The sequence below is a fragment of the Ascaphus truei genome, unplaced genomic scaffold (assembly GCF_040206685.1).
Source record: "Ascaphus truei isolate aAscTru1 unplaced genomic scaffold, aAscTru1.hap1 HAP1_SCAFFOLD_1935, whole genome shotgun sequence".
Taxonomy (NCBI): Eukaryota; Metazoa; Chordata; class Amphibia; order Anura; family Ascaphidae; genus Ascaphus; species Ascaphus truei.
This window is the reverse complement of record NW_027454840.1, coordinates 20,956-40,000: the sequence shown is the minus strand read 5'-3', so window position 1 is coordinate 40,000 and position 19,045 is coordinate 20,956. Positions and strand designations below refer to the sequence as shown.

At 44.8% G+C, this 19,045-nt stretch overlaps 1 protein-coding gene across 1 annotated transcript in view; it reads left to right on the top strand.

Moving 5' to 3' along the window:
• Positions 1 to 19,045, top strand: part of LOC142477100 (unconventional myosin-IXb-like) — a gene marked incomplete at its 3' end in the record, with an annotated part of 46,844 nt that overhangs the window by 6,850 nt on the left and 20,949 nt on the right. Inside the window, exon 2 of the mRNA XM_075582150.1 lies at positions 16,707 to 17,591. Coding sequence (XP_075438265.1) covers positions 16,764 to 17,591 — 828 coding nt within the window. The remainder of the gene's footprint in view (positions 1 to 16,706; positions 17,592 to 19,045) is intronic.

Below are 19,045 nucleotides of genomic sequence, written 5' to 3'. Positions count from 1 at the left end.
ACTCTTTCTCGACTATGGAGTAATTTTTCTCCTGGGGATTTAGTTTCCTACTTAAATAAAGGATGGGGTGCTCCTCCCCTTGAGACTCCTGGGAGAGTACCGCCCCCAGCCCTACCTCAGATGCGTCGGTTTGGACTACGAACTCTTTGGAGAAGTCAGGTGTGACCAACACTGGTTGGGCACAGAGAGCTTCTTTCAGGCTTCTAAAGGCCTGTTCGGCTTCGGGGGACCACTTTACCATTAGCGGTCCTCTTGCTTTTGTGAGGTCGGTTAGTGGGGTTGCCTTAGTTGCAAAATTGGGAATAAACCTCCTATAGTAGCCAATTAACCCCAAAAAGGTCCTTACTTGTTTTTTTGTGACTGGCCTTGGCCAATTTTGTATCGCCTCTACTTTGAGTGTTTGTGGTTTGAGTAACCCTCTACCAATAGAATACCCCAGATACTTGGCCTCCTCCAGACCAATAGTGCATTTAGCGGGGTTAGCAGTTAGTCCAGCAGACCGAACTGCGTCGAGCACAGCTTGGACCTTTGGAAGGTGGGACTGCCAATCTTCACTATGGATTACCACATCATCCAGGTAGGCGGCAGCGTACCGAACATGTGGTTTTAAAATTTTATCCATCATTCTTTGGAATGTGGCGGGAGCTCCATGTAAGCCAAAAGGCAGCACCTTATATTGAAAGAGGCCGTCTGGGGTTGAGAAGGCTGTTTTTTCTTTTGCCCTTTCTGTGAGGGGAACCTGCCAGTACCCTTTTGTTAGGTCTAGGGTTGTGAGATATCGGGCTTTGCCCAGTCTCTCTACAAGTTCATCCACCCTGGGCATAGGATAAGTATCAAATTTTGACACCGCGTTTAGTTTCCGGTAGTCATTACAAAACCTTGTTGTACCGTCTGGCTTTGGGACTAAAACTATAGGGCTGTTCCACCCACTTTGGGATTCCTCAATTACGCCTAGTTTTAGCATTTTTTTAACCTCTAAACTTATAGCCTCTCTCTTGGCCTCTGGGATTCGGTACGGTTTAAGGTTAACTCGGACCCCCGGTTCAGAGACTATGTCATGTTTAATTACGTTAGTTTTACCTGGCTGTGTAGAGAAGATTTCTTTGTTCCTTCTCACTAAACTCTGGACCTCTCGTTTCTGATGCACGGACAGTGTTTCAGCTATGCTAACCTCTGGGTCAGTTTCTTGATTCTCTGACGGACCTGGGGGTACTAGGGTTAACAAGACCTCTCTATCTTTCCAGGGCTTGAGTAGGTTTATATGGTAAATTTGCTCAGGTTTCCTCCTACCTGGCTGCCTTACCCTATAATTTACTTCTCCCACTCTTTCCAAGACCTCATATGGCCCATGCCATTTAGCAAGGAATTTACTCTCCACGGTGGGAACCAGAACTAGTACCCTATCACCTGGAAAAAAAATTCTGACCCTAGCACCCTTATTATACGTATTCCTTTGTGCTTCTTGAGCTTTCTCCATGTGTTCCCTCACTATGGGTAGGACTGCAGCAATGCGGTCCTGCATTTGGGCAACATGCTCTATTACACTTCTGTAAGGGGTAACCTCGTGTTCCCAAGTTTCTTTGGCTATATCCAGTAAGCCCCTTGGATGTCGGCCATACAATAGTTCAAACGGGGAGAAGCCTGTGGATGACTGGGGAACTTCCCTAATGGCAAATAACAGGTATGGTAACAAACAGTCCCAGTTTTTCCCATCCTTATCGACCGCCCGGCGTAACATGCTCTTTAAGGTTTTATTGAACCTTTCCACTAAACCATCTGTTTGTGGATGATAGACTGAGGTTCTGAGATGCTTGATTTTTAGGAGTTTACATAGCTCTTTTGTTACTTGGGACATAAATGGTGTTCCCTGGTCAGATAAGATCTCTTTAGGAATTCCGACCCGGGAAAACAGAAGTACTAACTCTTTTGCTATGTTTTTAGCAGAGGTGCTACGTAGGGGAACTGCCTCCGGATATCGGGTAGCATAATCTAATATTACCAATATATGCTGATGTCCCCTAGCAGACTTTATTAGGGGTCCTACTAGATCCATAGCAATCCGGTCAAATGGTACCTCTATTATGGGAAGGGGTACCAATGGGCTGCGGTATGCTTTGAACGGGGCGGTGATCTGACATTCTGGGCATGAGGAACAATAGTTTGTAATTTCTGCCAGAACCCCAGGCCAATAAAAGCTTCGGAGAACCTTTTCTTTTGTCTTTTCCACCCCTAGGTGTCCCCCCAATGGATGACTATGTGCGAGGTGTAATACTACGTTACGGAATGTCCGTGGTACCAACAATTGTTTAGTTGTAACTGATTTTCTTTTATCAACCCGATATACTAGGTCGTTCTCTACCTCGAAGTAGGGGTAAGCAAGTGACCTATCTGGTTGGCCATGAGTACTATTCTGGTCCCGTATATTTCCCCTTGCTACCGCTAATGTGGGGTCCTCCCACTGGGCCTTCTTAAAACTCCCAGGACTGACCTCTAGGTCAGCGAGGGTCTTATCCTGTACTGGGGTGGTAAGTGCCTGATCAACATCTTGATTTGGGGTATTCCCTACCAAAGTAGTGATGGGGAAGGGAATTTCACAGCACTCCTCCTTTTCCCCTTTCTTATTTGGGCCCTCGTCAACCTCCATTTCTGAAAAAGGGAAAGGATTTGTTTCTTCTAACACTTCGTTATGGTCTGCTATTGAACTCTGGGCGCTATTCTGAGCTGGGGACCACATTTTTAGAAAATGGGGAAAGTCGGTCCCTATTAACACATCATGTGCCAGTTTGGGTACAACACCCACCTTGAAATCTAAAGAACCAAATTCTGTTTCAAAAAAAACATCAACAGTGGAATATTCATGATTATCCCCATGTATACAACAAATTGCCACTCTTTGTGAACTGTTTACCTGTTTCTTCTTAATGGGCAATAGGTATTCGGACACTAGTGTGACCATACTCCCAGAGTCAAGAAGTGCCCGAACCCTCTTACCATTAACCTTTACAAATGCCCACAGATGGTTATTCAATGGGTCCTCTGGGCTAGGGCCCATACATTGGGACAACAGCGAATAAGGTTCCACGCTGTTGCATTGCATGGGCTCCTCATTTAGTGGGCAGATTTTTGCTGTGTGGCCCCTCTCATGACAATTTACACATTTAGGTACATAGTCTGTGTCCCACTTAGAGCCTTTTCCCGGCTCCCCATGTTGGCTATTGCCCTTAGTGTGCGAACCACTGTTGCTGGTGCTGCGTGAAGGTGGTCGCCGCTCTTCAGCTCCCCTTAACCCCGGTACCCTTTTACCGTCTCTGGAAGAGTCCTGGAACCTCGGGTAGTGGGGTTGCTCCACGACTGTGGGTTGTGGGTGCTCTCCTGCTGCATTGTACCTTTCTACGAGGGCCACAAGCTCATCCGCATTGTGGGGGTCACTCCGACTGACCCAATGGCGTAAGGCAGAGGGAAGTTTCCTCAAGAACTGGTCCATGACCAACCGTTCCACGATGTGGCTTGCTGAGTTGATCTCGGGTTGTAGCCACTTCCGGGCGAGGTGGATGAGGTCATACATCTGGCTTCGGGTGGCTTTATCCATCGTGAAGGACCATGCGTGAAACCTTTGGGCGCGAACAGCCGTGGTTACGCCGAGGCGGGCGAGGATCTCGAAGTTCAATTTGGCATAGACGTTAGCTTCGGCTGGCTCTAGATCAAAGTAAGCCTTCTGGGGTTCGCCGCTTAGGAAGGGTGCGATTAGACCAGCCCACTCAGCTTCTGGCCATCCCTCTCTCTGTGCCGTGCGTTCAAACGTGAGAAGATAGGCTTCCACATCATCCGAGGGTCCCATCTTCTGAAGGTAGTGGCTTGCCCTGGTCATTTTCGGAACTGGGGCTGCCACTGCCAGTGGAAGGTTACTGATAGTCTCCCTCAGGATCTCGAGTTCCTGCTGTAAGCCCTGAGCGAACCGCTGTTGCTCCTCTTTCAGCAAGCGGTTTGTCTCTTGCTGGTTTGCATTCGCCTGTTGCAGGGCTTCATTCGCGTCTCTCTGGACAGCGACATTGCGTACCAGCGCACTCACCACGTCTTCCATCTTGTTTGGAGAGAGAGAAAAAAAACCTTTTTTTTTTTTTTTTTTTTTTCTTTAAAGTTCTTTAACCCCCAGACCTTTTAGTGTTCTGCCCGCATTCTCCACCATATGTGACAAACGGCTTACTCCGGGGCTCCGCCGTCTGTCCGGGACTGTTAGAACACGGTCTTTTAGGGTAGGTTAAATGATGAGACGTCACGTACTGTTCCTTTAAACAGGCTATGCCTGGTTTATTCAGTCCCAGGCACTGAGACTGCCACAGTTTAAACAGAAAACAAAGCCAAACAAAAAGCTGCTCGTCTGAGCGATAACTTAAACTTAGATGTCCCTGACTCAGAGTTGGAAGTGGCTTGTCCACTTCCACCAACAAAATAAGTACCTTTGCAGTCTTTAGACAAACTAACAGAATGAATGAAGCGATTTGGGAAAGAGGCTTTCTCACCCCTCTGCAGTTCAGCAGCCTTCCAGGCTCTTGGGCGGGGCCCAGAGGAAACAGGAAACAGGTCTTATATACCTGAACTCTAATCAGCATGACAGGTGACAGAAAACAGGCAGCAGACAAACTGTGGAATGGAGTGCCTGTACCACGAGGCTGCCCTGTTCAGCTTAGACAGGACAGAAACTGTTCAGTATCCTGGGAGCCCTGTATATGGAGTTTATTACCAACCCCTGGTTTCTGTCACAACACACACACGTGTATACACACACACACACACGTGTATACACACACACACATGTATACACACATACACACATGTATACACACACACACAAGTGTATACACACACACAAACATGTATACACACAAACATGTATACACACAAACATGTATACACACAAACATGTATACACACACACAAATGTACACACACACGTACACACACACGTATACACACACACACACACACTTACACACACACACACACACTTATACACACACACACACACACACACACACACACATGTATACACACACACTTATACACACGCACACACACATACAATGTATACACACAAACATGTATACACACACACAAACATGTATACACGTGTATATACACACACACATGTATACATACACACAATATATACATACACACAATATATACATACACACAATGTATATACACACACATGTGTATACACACACGTGTATACACACACACGTGTATACACACACACACACACGTGTATACACACACACATGTGTATACACACACACATGTGTATACACACACACACACGTGTATACACACACATGTATACACACACACATGTATACACACACGTACACACACACACATGTATACACACACACACATACACATACAATGTATACACACACACACACACACTATCCCCAGCACCACCACATCAGCACACCGGTATCCCATGCCCCCCCCAGCACACTGGCATTCTCGGCTCCCCGCCATTCCCAGCCCCCATCAACAACATCAGCACCCACACATCGCCACCTTTGCACCTCCCCCATCGGCACCCCCACATCCGCACCCCCACATCAGCACCAAACCCTCCCAAATCAGCACACCGATACAATCACCATCAGTACAGCCACAGCAGCAGTACCACCGCACACCGCCATGGCCCGCGTGGACCACTCCCCACCCAAATGCCACCCCCACACCACAAACATCCCGGGCAACGCCGGGGCTCTCAGCTAGTATTTACTAAGAATTAAATACGATTTCTCCCCCCCCCTCAACCCCCCAACCCCCAATTGAAACACACAAGCCCAAAGCCCACCCTGTCATAAATTAACTGTGAGTTTGGCGGTTATACAACAGAGAAAAAAAACTCCTTCCGAACTGCGTTTTACTTGTGCCTCAGTATATAACCGCGCTACTAACTTCCCTTCTGTAATACTTACACACGTTTCACATTAATAAATTCGGGCGCCCATGACGGACGCAACGAGACTAATCACAACCGTCTTAATCCTAAATTTGAGCGACAAATGGATAACTGTCCCTTAGTATCTGCTAGACCTCCCATAACTGTAATCATTATATGCCATTCTTTGCCACGGATACACACGTAATTCTTAGCATGTACAGCAAATGACGTCACATGATATTCTCATTTTTAATAAAGTCCTTAAATGAAAGCATACCCTGTGTGTCAGCTCTCTGGAATGCACCAGTAATTATTATTCACGAACATTGAGGCTTCTTTGAGGTTGACAGAATAGTATCTGGTTAGCGTTTATCCATGACAGCCCCCCCCTCCCTCCAATTAAGTTCTCTTTGAAGATCCTAGACCCAGGAAAGGTCTTGACCTGTCATAAACCCAATATTTGGTATTTGTAAACACAAATTGTACCTTCATTAACCCCTGAAGCACCAGATGGATTAAAATACATAATCTCTCACGATATCATGACAATCATTATTTTATATTTCTAGTTCCACTTTCTTTGTAAAGTTAAAACTTTTTTTTTTTTTCCCCATGTATTTCAAAATTGTAAAACTTTTTTATGGAGCGTGCAGTAGAGAAGGAATAATTTAGGAGGGGGGTTTCATAATTAAAATGGACAATTACAAAGGAATTATGGATTGCAAATGTCATGTTACAGAGGGGAAAAAAATCACTGGCAGAAATAATTAAGCATTCCAGATTCAAAACCTTTCATCAAATATTAATCATGCAGGTACGGTGACTAACAATCAAGGTGTCTCTGCCAAACCCCATATATTCCACTGTGCGAGATTTACAAGCAGAGATCTTCAGATAACCGGTCACCTGCTCTGGATTTGAATAATATTACATGGGAGGAGATGTATCCAACTGCCAACCATTCTGTGCATGATTTGTTTGTCAACCTCCTGGGAGGAAGGTGGGGGGGGCGTGGAATATTGTCTATTGCAGGAGTACTCAACTTCAGTCCTCATGGGCCACCAACAGGTCAGGTTTTAAGGATATCACTGCTTCAGCACAGGTGGTTTAATCAGTGGCTCTCTTGTGGTCACTGCGGAGTAAAGTTAGTTGCATGATCGTGGCGTCAGAGTGACGCCTACCCTTTGACCTAAGTTTCGCTTTCTCAAAAAAAGGTTTAAATTTGCCTCATCACTTGGGCCAATAGGGAGCGGCAGTGTCATCGGTTGCGACTTTTTACTGACTTGTGTGAAACGGGGGTTTAAAGACCAGGAAGTCCCGGCGCTACCTTTACTGGGAAATACCTCGGAAGCAGGTGGTCCACCGCGTTGATATTAATGCATTTCGGGGATCCCCTGATTCCCAACAATACCATTTTTAATGAGTTTTAAAATAGCCTTTAATTTCTATAGCAGGTTTTTGCCCACCTCCCAAGCAGTGCAAGATGTTTGCAACACTTTCCTGTTTGGGATAATTTGTTGCCAAATTTCCCAGCAGTTTGAGCTGCAAACTGCAACAATAGATAATGCTACCTTAGTAATACAGTATAAGGATACATTGTAGCTTCTGAGTTAGGCCTTGGATATAGTGTAGGCGTGCGTGCGCGCGACCGAACGCATGGAGTCACGTGTGGCTGTGATGTCACCAGGCTGGTTCACCCTCATTGGCTGAACCGCTCATGTGACGTGGCCGTGACGCGGCCATCACTCAAAACCCCCCAAATTATTTGTGTCTCAAATTATGCCGCGCTTCCTCGCGCACACTATAGCCAGCCTGATAGAGGTACTGCATTTTGTTCGCGCTGCGCGCCCTATGGCAACAGCCTTACACTGACTGAAGCGGCCATTATATTAGTCGCACAATGAGGATTTATAACAGGAGCACCAAATGATTGCCAGCTTAGGTAATAACACCAATAATACATGGCCCCATGCTTCACATATACAAATAAGAAAAGAAGGGGGGGATGTAGTATTGTTGCTTTAAAGGTGCAATCCCACATAGTCGGCCAGAAAATATACTTTAAAGTGTTTGTCTTCCCTAAACAAATCTAACACGGCTAAGAGCAAATATCTGACCGCTCCTTTTTGTTTTCCGGAAATTGATTAAAAAAACAGATTTTTTTTTTGAGCCTCTAAATGGGGAAGTGTTTTCTTCACCCTGTCCTCATTGGAGAACCTATAGGGATGTGAGGAGGGGGGCGCTCTGGCTGTACCACACACTTTTCACACTCACAGGAGAGCAGCCACAGGAAATCACACCCTCCCAAGTCTCACTTTAAAAAATAATATAAAAATATATCAGGGGTCATATTTGGATAAAAATGGCATCCATCACCCAGAGGGGACCCCTTACAGTGGAAATCGGGTAATGTAATTGGTTCGCTTTGGTCCTTGGAGGGACTGCCACTTTAACACAACCGCTAGCAAACATATGAGCTCTTGTAATTGTAGCCGTAATCCATGACCTAAAATGAATGAATATTTTGGCCGGGGCGGTAAGGCCGGGTAAGAAAATAAAGGAACCATTGGCGAGCGATGTCATCCGACCATATTTAGATTTTGCAACCTACTGTATCTTAATTGAACGTGATGTTTGTGAGAGCGAAGAATTGAGGAGACCAGCCCAGAAGGAGTCTTGGGTTACCATTAAACAGTTTTATTGGTGCCGAATCTGCGGACTCTATATCTACCCAACATTTGCTTCTCCGCTAAGTGTGCCAGGAAACAATTGTGCGGCTCTATATACTGTAATATTTAGAGAAATGAAGCAGGTCTCCTCAATATAGCATTTTTGACCTTAAGTATTTGGACAATTTTACATGAATTCCAAACCATTTGTTGAAAGATATTAAGGTTGGTTTCAAAGGGATTTATTTTTGAAAGGCGCTCTCCCCCCCCCCCCCCCCCCTTTTTTTTCCCCAGCATACATATATTGTAATATTGATTTAAATACAGGTCACATAACTTTGTAGATGTTTATTAAATCGGATACAGTAACACACTTTAACCAGATTAGTGCAACACACAGCTGCCCCAGGCCTCGCAAAATTGAAAAGCGGACATGTAAACTCCCCATGGGTGTTGAGGCTCCGTAAACTATGTACTGTATATAGTATATTGCTTCCTCCTCCCATTTTACCTTCACCCAGCCCCTCCTGTAATTGCCCTAAGGGCACCGAAGCTGCTGTACCTGTTCTGTGTCTCCTGGACACTTTGTAATCTCACATATTAATACTGTGCCTAGTACAAAACTGCACTCTTGCTCTCGAGGAAAATAAACATTCTCCAGAAGAGGTATTCAATGGGGGGGAGGAAGGAGGAGATTAACAAATCCATACTTGGTGGGAATTTAACCCTCTTTCAAGTTTCAATCACACTTAACGTAAAGAATGAACTTAATTGTGAGAAAATTACATTACATTTCCATTTGCTTTGGGGATTGTCTTCATAATCTTATTTGTCACTCTTCTCCCCCTCCATTTTCTTGGCTAATGATGACAATGTAATTAGTTTACAGAAATCGACAAAGGAACAAAGTGTTTACCAATCTCTCTGCGTATGGAGAAGGAGTGGCTCAGTGAGTAAAGACACTGACTGGCACTGAGTTTGAAGCAGGGGAGTCTGGTTCAATTCCCGGTGTCTGCTCCTTGTGACCTTGGGCAAGTCACTTTATCTCACTGTGCCTCAGGCACCAAAAACATAGATTGTAAGCTCCACGGGGCAGGGACCTGTGCCTGCAAAATGTCTCTGTAAAGCGCTGCGTAAAACTAGCAGCGCTATACAAGAACATGCTATTATTATTATGCTACAGTTTATACACAGGTGTTTCGCAGAAGAGGTCCGGTAAAGATGGTTGTAAGCATAAATCTATATATATACGCTTATAGTGCCTTGCGACGGCGACAGCGACGTGACGTTGCTCCAAATCAAATACATTGACTCCGTCGCAAGTGCTTATAGTAAGCGCGATGGCGCGGCAAAAAAATTTGAAGGCAGGTCTATTAGATTTTTTTTTTTTTTTTTAGAGACAGTCGCCACATGTGACTGTATCTAAAGCAATCAGAGACCTCTGCCCGCCCCCTTTCAAAACCTAATTATAACTTTCGTGGGTGACGTCATCGGTCCCATCGCCAGCACTATAAGCGCTGCCTAAGCTGCCAGGAGATTTAGGAGGACGGTTCAGTGACAGGATGACATATTCTCTCCTAGACCCTCTACAATCTGACTTCCACACTGCTCACTCCACGGAAACAGCCCTCACTAAAATAACTGACCTCCATGCTGCCAAAGACAGAGGTTGTTACACTCTGCTCATATTACTCGACCTCTCTGCAGCATTTAATAGCGTGGACCACCCTCTTATCCTTCACATTCTCCATACTCTTGGTATTCGGAACAAAGCTCTATCCTGGATCTCATCCTACCTCTCCCATCGTACTTTCAGTGTCTCTTCTGATAACACCTCCACATCTATCGATCTCTCTGTGGGGATACCCCAGGGCTCTATACTGGGACCTCTTCTATTTTCTCTGTACACACTCTCTCTAGGTGACCTAATAACATCTTTTGGGTTTAAATATCACCTCTATGCTGACGACACACAAATGTACTTTTCAACACCCGACCTTACACCTGCTGTACAAACCAAAGTTTCTGAATGTCTCTGCTATATCATCCTGGATGGCCCTTCGCCGACTTAAACTCAACATGGCAAAAACAGAGCTCCTCACTTCCTCCCAAACCTGGCCCTACTACCTCCTTCCACATTACTGTTGGAACTACGATCATTCACCCAGTAGCCCAAGCACGCTGCCTAGGGGTCACACTCGACTCCTCTCACATTCGCCCCTCACATTCAAAACATTTCTAAAACCTGTCGCTTTTTCCTCCGCAATATAAAAAAAATACGCCCTTTCCTCTGTTGCTCGATTGCTAAAACTCTGACTCAGGCCCTCATTCTCTCCCGTCTTGATTACTGTAACCTCCTGCTGTCCGGCCTTCCTGCCTCTCACCTGTCTCCCCTACAATCTATCCTAAACGCTGCTGCCAGAATCACTCTACTCTTTCCTAGATCTGTCTCAGCATCTCCCCTCATGAAATCCCTCTCCTGGCTTCCGATCAAATCCCGCATCTCACACTCCATTCTCCTCCTCACTTTTAAAGCTTTACACTCTTCTGCCCCTCCTTACATCTCAGCCCTAATTTCTCGTTATGCACCATCCAGACTCTTGCGTTCTTCTCAAGGATGTCTTCTTTCTACCCCCTTTTGTATCTAAAGCCCTCTCCCGCCTTAAACCTTTTTCACTGACTGCCCCACACCTCTGGAATGCCCTTCCCCTCAATACCCGACTAGCACCCTCTCTATCCACCTTTAAGACCCACCTTAAGACACACTTGCTTAAAGAAGCATATGAATAGCACTGTGGATATGACTGGACACACGATACATAAAGCTTGGCCCCCTGCAGACGCACTTACCAGAATTCCCTCCTACTGTCTGTACGTTCTCCCTACCTACCAATTAGACTGTAAGCTCCTAGGAGCAGGGACTCCTCTTCCTTAATGTTACTTTTATGCCTGTAGCACTTATTCCCATGACCTGTTATTTATATTATCTGTTATTTATTTGATTACCACGTGTATTACTACTGTGAAGCGCTATGTACATTAATGGCGCTATATAAATAAAGACATACAATACAATACATGGACACTGGGAGATACAGAAAGTGGCAATGATAAAGGATGAGGGAGCAAGAATTATAGTAGGTTGAAGGCCATTTACTCGCTAAAGTTACCCTATGAAAGTATTCTACTATATGGAACCCTTAGGCCAGCAGTGCGCAAACTGGGGGGCGGGAACATTTGTAGGGGGGCGCGTGCGGTTACAGAGGCCCCGCGCTCTTCCCCACGGCATTTAATTTAAATGGGGCCTCTGTAACTCACTTACCTGCTCTCTGCGGGTCTTCGGCGGTGCGGCGTCAAATGACGCAGTTGGGTAATGTGATGTCACACGTCGCCAGGGCAACGCTAGTCAAATGACGCCGCGGGGTGACGTCACATGACCCACGACATCATTCAACACCCAGTCATTGGGACGGGGGGGGCGCAAACGTTGCGGCTCCCGGACGGGCGCGCAGCTCAAGAAATTTGCATACCCCTGCCTAAGGCTACACTTATAGTGCCGGCGACGGTCACGTCAGGCTGCGGTCGCTGGAAATATCAAATTGAAATGACTTCCAGTGATCGCGACCAAGCCGTCACATCGAGCTTGCTATAAGCGCATGCGACGGCGGCAATGCAATTGTTTTCACGCGGCATCGCTGTCGTCGCCGGCACTATAAGCGCAGCCTTATTCTGTTATGATATTGTGGGTCCCAAGCAACCGCGGTCATCTTGCTTTTGTGTGTCGGATACCAATATGATTTCTTTGGAGAGGGGGGCAGTTTCAAAGGACTGCTCTAAGCAATCAGCCACTGACCCCTTGCAGTATTGGTGTAGGTCAGTGACCTAAGTTCCCAATTTAACTTCCTCATGTCCAAGAAAAACTTCTTTGCAGTGTTCATTTCCTTCCTGAATGAGTAGCCGAAACTCTCCTAGAGGAGGGAGAGAGCGTTTATCAGACCGGAAGGTACACTCATTATATGTGGAGGGATTTTGATTAACTTTCTCCAGAAAAGCGATGTAGGGGGCAGTGACTCTCAAGTAATTCACTTTCTACCTTTAAATGTAACAGATTGTGATCAATTTTAATAGACCAGTGAGTTCTTTTATAGATAAATATTGTAGTGCACAGAGCTTTCCCAACCTCATGGGGTTCTGTATATGTGAAGACGCCCATAAGGTTGGGAAACCAGTGAGGTTGGGAAAGCTCTGTCCATGTGAAGAAGAACCCAGTGAGGTTGGGAAAGCTCTGTCCATGTGAAGAAGAACCCAGTGAGGTTGGGAAAGCTCTGTCCATGTAAAGAAGCTACAGAGCTTTCCCAACCCCACGGGGCTCTTCTTCACATGGACAGAGCTTTATACACCTCTTTGTGTGGGCAGAGCTTTCCAAATCTCACTTGTCTCTTCACACTTGCACACACGATTACATCAATGAACAACTCGTGTGTTACCTTTTTATTGGAGCAAGAATCCACAAGGAATGTTCAGGAAGTGAACTGCCCATCTTCTTTTCTTCATAATCTGAGACTCTTCCAAACTAGGAGGTCATTTATATCTATACCAGGCAGCTAGAGTTTAACATAATGAATTCCGCTCACAGAAGCATGACATAAATAGTGTCCACAAAATTCAGCAGCAGGAGGAGATGACTGTGCAAAGGAGCATGTTATCTTTTATTCTGTCTGTGTCCGAGGCGGCCTTTTTAATTTTTTTTTTTCAGATGTTAAATTGCCCTAGGCCAGGAGTGGGCAACTCCAGTCCTCAAGGGCCACCAACATTTCAGGTTTTCAGGATACCCCTGCTTCAGCACTGGTGGCTCAATCAGTGGTTCAGTATGATTAAGACTGGAGTTGCCAACCCCTGCCCTAGACAGACCTCTTGCTGTGACTCAGTCCGGCTGGCATGAGTGCAGTGTGGACGTACAACCGAAATCATTTCCTGACCGTTACAAAGAATGTGCTTTCTACGAGCAGTCTTTGATTCATAGACCCAAGGCCTGGAGGGAATTGAGCAGTGGAGGGGTTCTTTGGGATTTTGTGGTTCTGTTTTTTTGCTCTGCCTGGCCCCAAATTCAATATGGTGGGAAGCCGCTTTCCAGTGTTGGAAAAGAGAGTCTCCATTCCCAAAGAGTGGGACTAAAATTTTCTGTGCAGTATAATTCCATGTGCTATCTTTGTAGTGGTCGGTGACCGTCTGTATAGAAATGGATCGGACCAGAAAACATTTGCTGAGAATTCCATAAAGTCCTAAAAGGAAAGACCTTCATGATCTGAAGTTATAGGAGTATTGTAATGTTGTTGTAAATGTATTTAAGACTTACATTTTCATTCAATGATGATTAATATCGGTGTGGATGTTTCACAAGCATTTCTGTAATCTGTATAGATTAATACATTTCTGTTACCTTTTTCTTAAACCCAGTGTCTGCTAGTGTGGCTTCAATAGTTAGTGTGGAAAATATTACTTCTAACAGCTTAAAAAGGCAGTTCGAGCGGCACATAACAAAAAAAATAAATATTTTTTTAATATATTTAGCATTTGATTACCTTTTATTGAAAATGAATTACCTAAGCTGCCGAACGATTCGTTCTCCCGGGATCGATCAGCAAAGATCCTGCTTCCCAGGGTTCACTAAATGGGCAGTAAGGGAAAAAAGAACAGACCGCGCACAACTCAGTGTAATCAATTAAAATATATTGAAATAAAGTGAAGGTGGTGTTAACAGCCCCTTTTTTGTACGTGCATTTATCAGGCGATACATGAATCTCGGCACGTTATAAACTGGGACAGTGTTCACACCGTGTGAGAACACTGCTCCAGTTGGTAACGTGACGAAATTCATGTATTGCCTGATAACATCACCCCTTTGTACGTGCATTTATCACCACCTTCACTTTATTTCAATGTATTTTAATTGATTACATTGAGTTGTGTGCGGTCTGTTCTTTTTTTCTTCTTTAATAGTCACATAGGATGTTGCGCCATCTGAAGCAGCACAGCAGCAGACTCTATTATTGTTAAGGTTTTCTCCTTATTCTAATATCACGATTCACTTTATGGTTCACTTTATGGTTGTGTATTTAGTATTCACTGATATATCACTGTCATTATTATTTTATTTGATACACCGAGTCATCACTTATTAGTTATTTTAACTGTTATGGTTGAAGGTTAATATTATTCACTAAAATATATATAATTGGTAGCGCAGATTTTTTCACTTTTTACTTTTTTCACTAAATGGCCGCCTTTCAGTTTATATCAATCATATCAATCTTTCAGTCATTGTAAGGCCGCGTCCATGGATAGTGCTTGCGGGCGGAGGCGCGCTTCCGCTCGGCACTTAGCCCCTACAGCCGCAATGAGAGCGGCTTTAGTAGGGGCTCGTCTACGCTTCCGCAAGCGCGCGGAAGCGTAGGTCTTAGGAAAATTTTTCATTTTCCCGCTTGCCGGAGCGCAAGGCCGGTCACGTGAGCAGTTCGCCCAATGAGGGCGAACCAGCTCCGTGACGTCACTGGTCCGCCCGCCGACACGCCCACGGACGGCGCGCTTTCTAAGGCCTTTCCCTCAGCCTCAGCGCGCCTCTGTCCGCCAGCAATAACCAGGGCCGAGGCCTAATTCAGGCAGCTCCAATGTATTCTTTTATATTACAAGGTATCATTACCTATTGTTACAGTTTGCAGCTCAAACATCTGGGAATATTGGCAACAAAGTATCACAAACATCTTGCACAGCTGGGGATGTGTGCTATAAACCTGCTATAGAAATCAAAGGATGATCAGTATATTCGAGCAGCAAAACAAGTGACATCTTATATAGGTTTTTTTTATTTTTTTTTTCAATCAGTTCTGTATTATTAGATAATACTTATTAGTGCATTTAAAAAAAAAATATTATTAAACTCTTAATGTCATTTTTAATGAGTTGTTTTTTTATTTTTTTAAAGCATCCTTTTATTTCTATTGCAGGTTTTAGCACACCTAGCAAGATCTTTGCAACACTTTCCTATTTGTGATAATTTGTTGCCAATATTCCCAGCAGTTTGAGCTGCAAACTGTAACAATAGATAATGATACCATAGTAATATAAGAACACATTGTAGCTGCTGAGTACCCTGACTGAAGGATTGATTGAAACTGAAAGGCAGCCATTATGTTAGTCACAAAATCAGGATTTTTACAGATTTATAACCGGAGCACCAAACAATTGCCAGCTAAGGTATGACTGTAGAATTAGACATTGTCGCACGCTTTACATACACAACTAAAAAAATGAGAGAGAGGAGGAATGTAGTAACGCTGCTTAAAAACTCATCAAACATGGCAATAAGACACAACCGGGAAGCCACATAGTAAACCCCAGGTCGGTACTCTTGTAGGGCCCCACACTACCCGTTATTCCCCCACAACAATGGTGGAGATGACGGGATAAGTCCTTACACAGGACAGACCTTAGTATGGGGTTATAGACTTCTAATTGAGACAAATGTTCGAAGCAATTGTCTTATTTATAATTAAGATGATATCCAATTCCTACTTAATCTGTATGTTGTGTGCCCCCCCCCCGCCCTCCTCCTTTTAACTTTAGTACCCTTCCCCATCAAACAAAAGTTAATGTATTAATGTAAACTGTTAATATATATCTTCTATAAAAATTGTAAGATGGAAAATAATGGCATTGAGTTAATACAATTAACTATTACCTAATACTATCGGACTGATTTATTAAAAACGCACATGTAGGATATTGCCTAGACTGTTTCTCTAAGGCTATGAATGGCATATGTATGACACTCTCCAAAAAATAGAGTATTTAATGGTGTTTTTTTGTTTTTTTCCTAGTCTCTTGTGACTACAGGTAAATTATCCCAAAGTGTGTGTGTTTTTTTTTTTTTTTCTGTTTGCTATAGCGGCTTTTCTGCCACCATTAAACAATCAGTGCAGAGCCAGCAAACCCACTTCAGGACATCTGTTTTGTTTTTTGGGCTCCTCCGTTTAAACGTTGGTTGCGTGCTATGTATTGTTGCGGTCAAATCTGTGTTGCATTTAAAACCTCACTTTGCCTTCCAGATGCTGAATGCAGCTCTCTGATACAACACGGCATGCCGGATCCAGGACAGGGGCAGGATGAGTTTAAAAAATGGCGCCGGCCATGAGAAAGGGTTCCACGATCTCTACATTTACCCACAACTCTCTCCAGGGAGCAACTCCTGCTGTACGGTTCCAGCCACTAAAGAGTCGTCAACCTCTGATGTCATCAGGGACGCGGTGTCTGTCCTGGGGCTGGACATCTCCAAGTGCTACGTGTTGGCAGAGGTGAAGGAGTCGGGAGGGGAGGAGTGGGTGCTTGATCTCAACGACTCGCCCGTTCAACGGGTGTTGCTGTGGCCCCGGAGAGCCCAGGGGAAGCACCAGCAGGTGGATGGCTACTACTTCCTTCTGCAGGAGAGGAACCAGGACGGGAGCATTAAATATGTTCACCTGCCTCTGGTGTCCGATGAGAAGGAGGCCCGCAGGCTGGTGGAGAGGGGCTTCCTGCCCCGGCCTCAGGAGGACTATGATGACCTGTGTAACTTGCCAAAGTTGAGGGAGTCTGCTATCTTGGGCAACCTAAAAACCCGCTTCCTGAAGCAGAAAATCTATACTTACGCAGGGAGCATCCTGATAGCCATTAATCCCTTCAAGTTCCTACCCATCTACAACCCTAAGTACGTGAAGATGTACGACAACCACCAGCTGGGGAAGCTGGAGCCCCACATCTTCGCCATCGCGGACGTGTCCTATCACACCATGCTGAAGAAGCGCATCAACCAGTGCATTGTCATCTCCGGAGAGAGCGGCTCAGGAAAGACGCAGAGCACCAACTTCCTCATACACTGCCTGACTGCGCTGAGCCAGAAGGGCAACGCCAGTGGGGTGGAGAGGACCATACTGGGCGCCGGGCCAGTTCTGGAGGTAAAGGGAGGGTTTGGGTATACCATGTCCAATTAAAGGGACAGTCCTATGTAGGATCAAAGTGTACAATGCCAGTAACATGTTTGTTGAAGGGACCTATAACAGATATTTGATGGGCTAAAGATGCGAAGGGTCTTTAATGGCCCATTTAAGGAGTCCGTGCCTCCTGGGACCAAACTACTAATAGCAGTAACATATTTACATCACATCTGGGGATTTACTTTTTTTGTACTAATCTGCCACCCATACGTAAAGTTTATTTGTAAACGTGGTGAGCTGAAACTTGTGAGGGGTTTCCTTTCCTCTGGCTCTTTCCTTTTTGTCTGTCCCTGTGTGCAACAAGCGTTTAAATGGGTAAAGCCCTGTCTCTCCCTCACCCTTTGTTATTGGCTCTCTGATGAGGATGCGTGGGCCAAGGGTACATCACACACTTTACTGATAAACTCGCAAAGGACCCCTGAGAAATGCATTTGTAATTAATTTCCAAAGGAGCAAAATATTTGCTTTTAGCGTGGTTAGATTTAATTTCAGGAAGACACTGCTATTCTTTCGGAAAGTTTGTTTTATCAGCCATTGGCCCCTTTTTAAGGCCTCAAGTTGTCTTTCAATGATCTAAAAATATTTTCCTTTATGAAATCTTATTATGATTTTATTTATATTGCTTCAACGCGCTCCGCAGCACAGGGGTGAGTGAGCGACAATACCAAGCAGATTCATTTCAATGCTAGTTAACCCTAAAGGTCAAGGGTGCTCAACTCCAGTCCTCAAGCTGCCCAACAGGTCAGGTTTTGAGGATATCCCTGCTTCAGCACAGGTGGCTCAATCAGGCTGTCGATTGAGCCAACTGTGCAGAAGCTGGGATATCCTGAAAACCTGACCTGTTTGGGGGAGGGGTGGACTGGATTTGAGCACCCCGGCACTAGGTCACTGCTCCAAGAGAGTCTCCTTTTTCATCCTAATCACACATTTTGTTGTGATATTCCACTGGAGCATTCAACAGTGGGGAAATATCAATATCAGATCATTTTACCTGGGTCTCTTGAATATGGCAGCCATTTCGATATTTCTTACAATTGGCATACAACACACGTAATCTAGACGAACATAATACATTGGATTCATTCTGATTTATGAGAGGCTAGCTAATTAGATTTGTTTACGTTAGCAATGAGCATCTAAGAGGGGATATCAAAAGAACTATTCATCCCACGGGCAGTACAAAGGACTCGGGGGCCATCCCTTAAGGTTGGAGGAAAGTAGATTTCACCAGCAACAAATGAAAGGGTTCTTTACAGTAAGAGCAGTTACAATGTGGAATTTATAACCCATGGAGACTGTGATGGCAGATACAATAGATACCTTCAAAAAAAGGTTGGACATCTTTTTAGAAAGGAAAGGTATGCAGGGATATACCAAATAAGTAAACATGGGAAGGATGTTTATCCAGGGAGTAA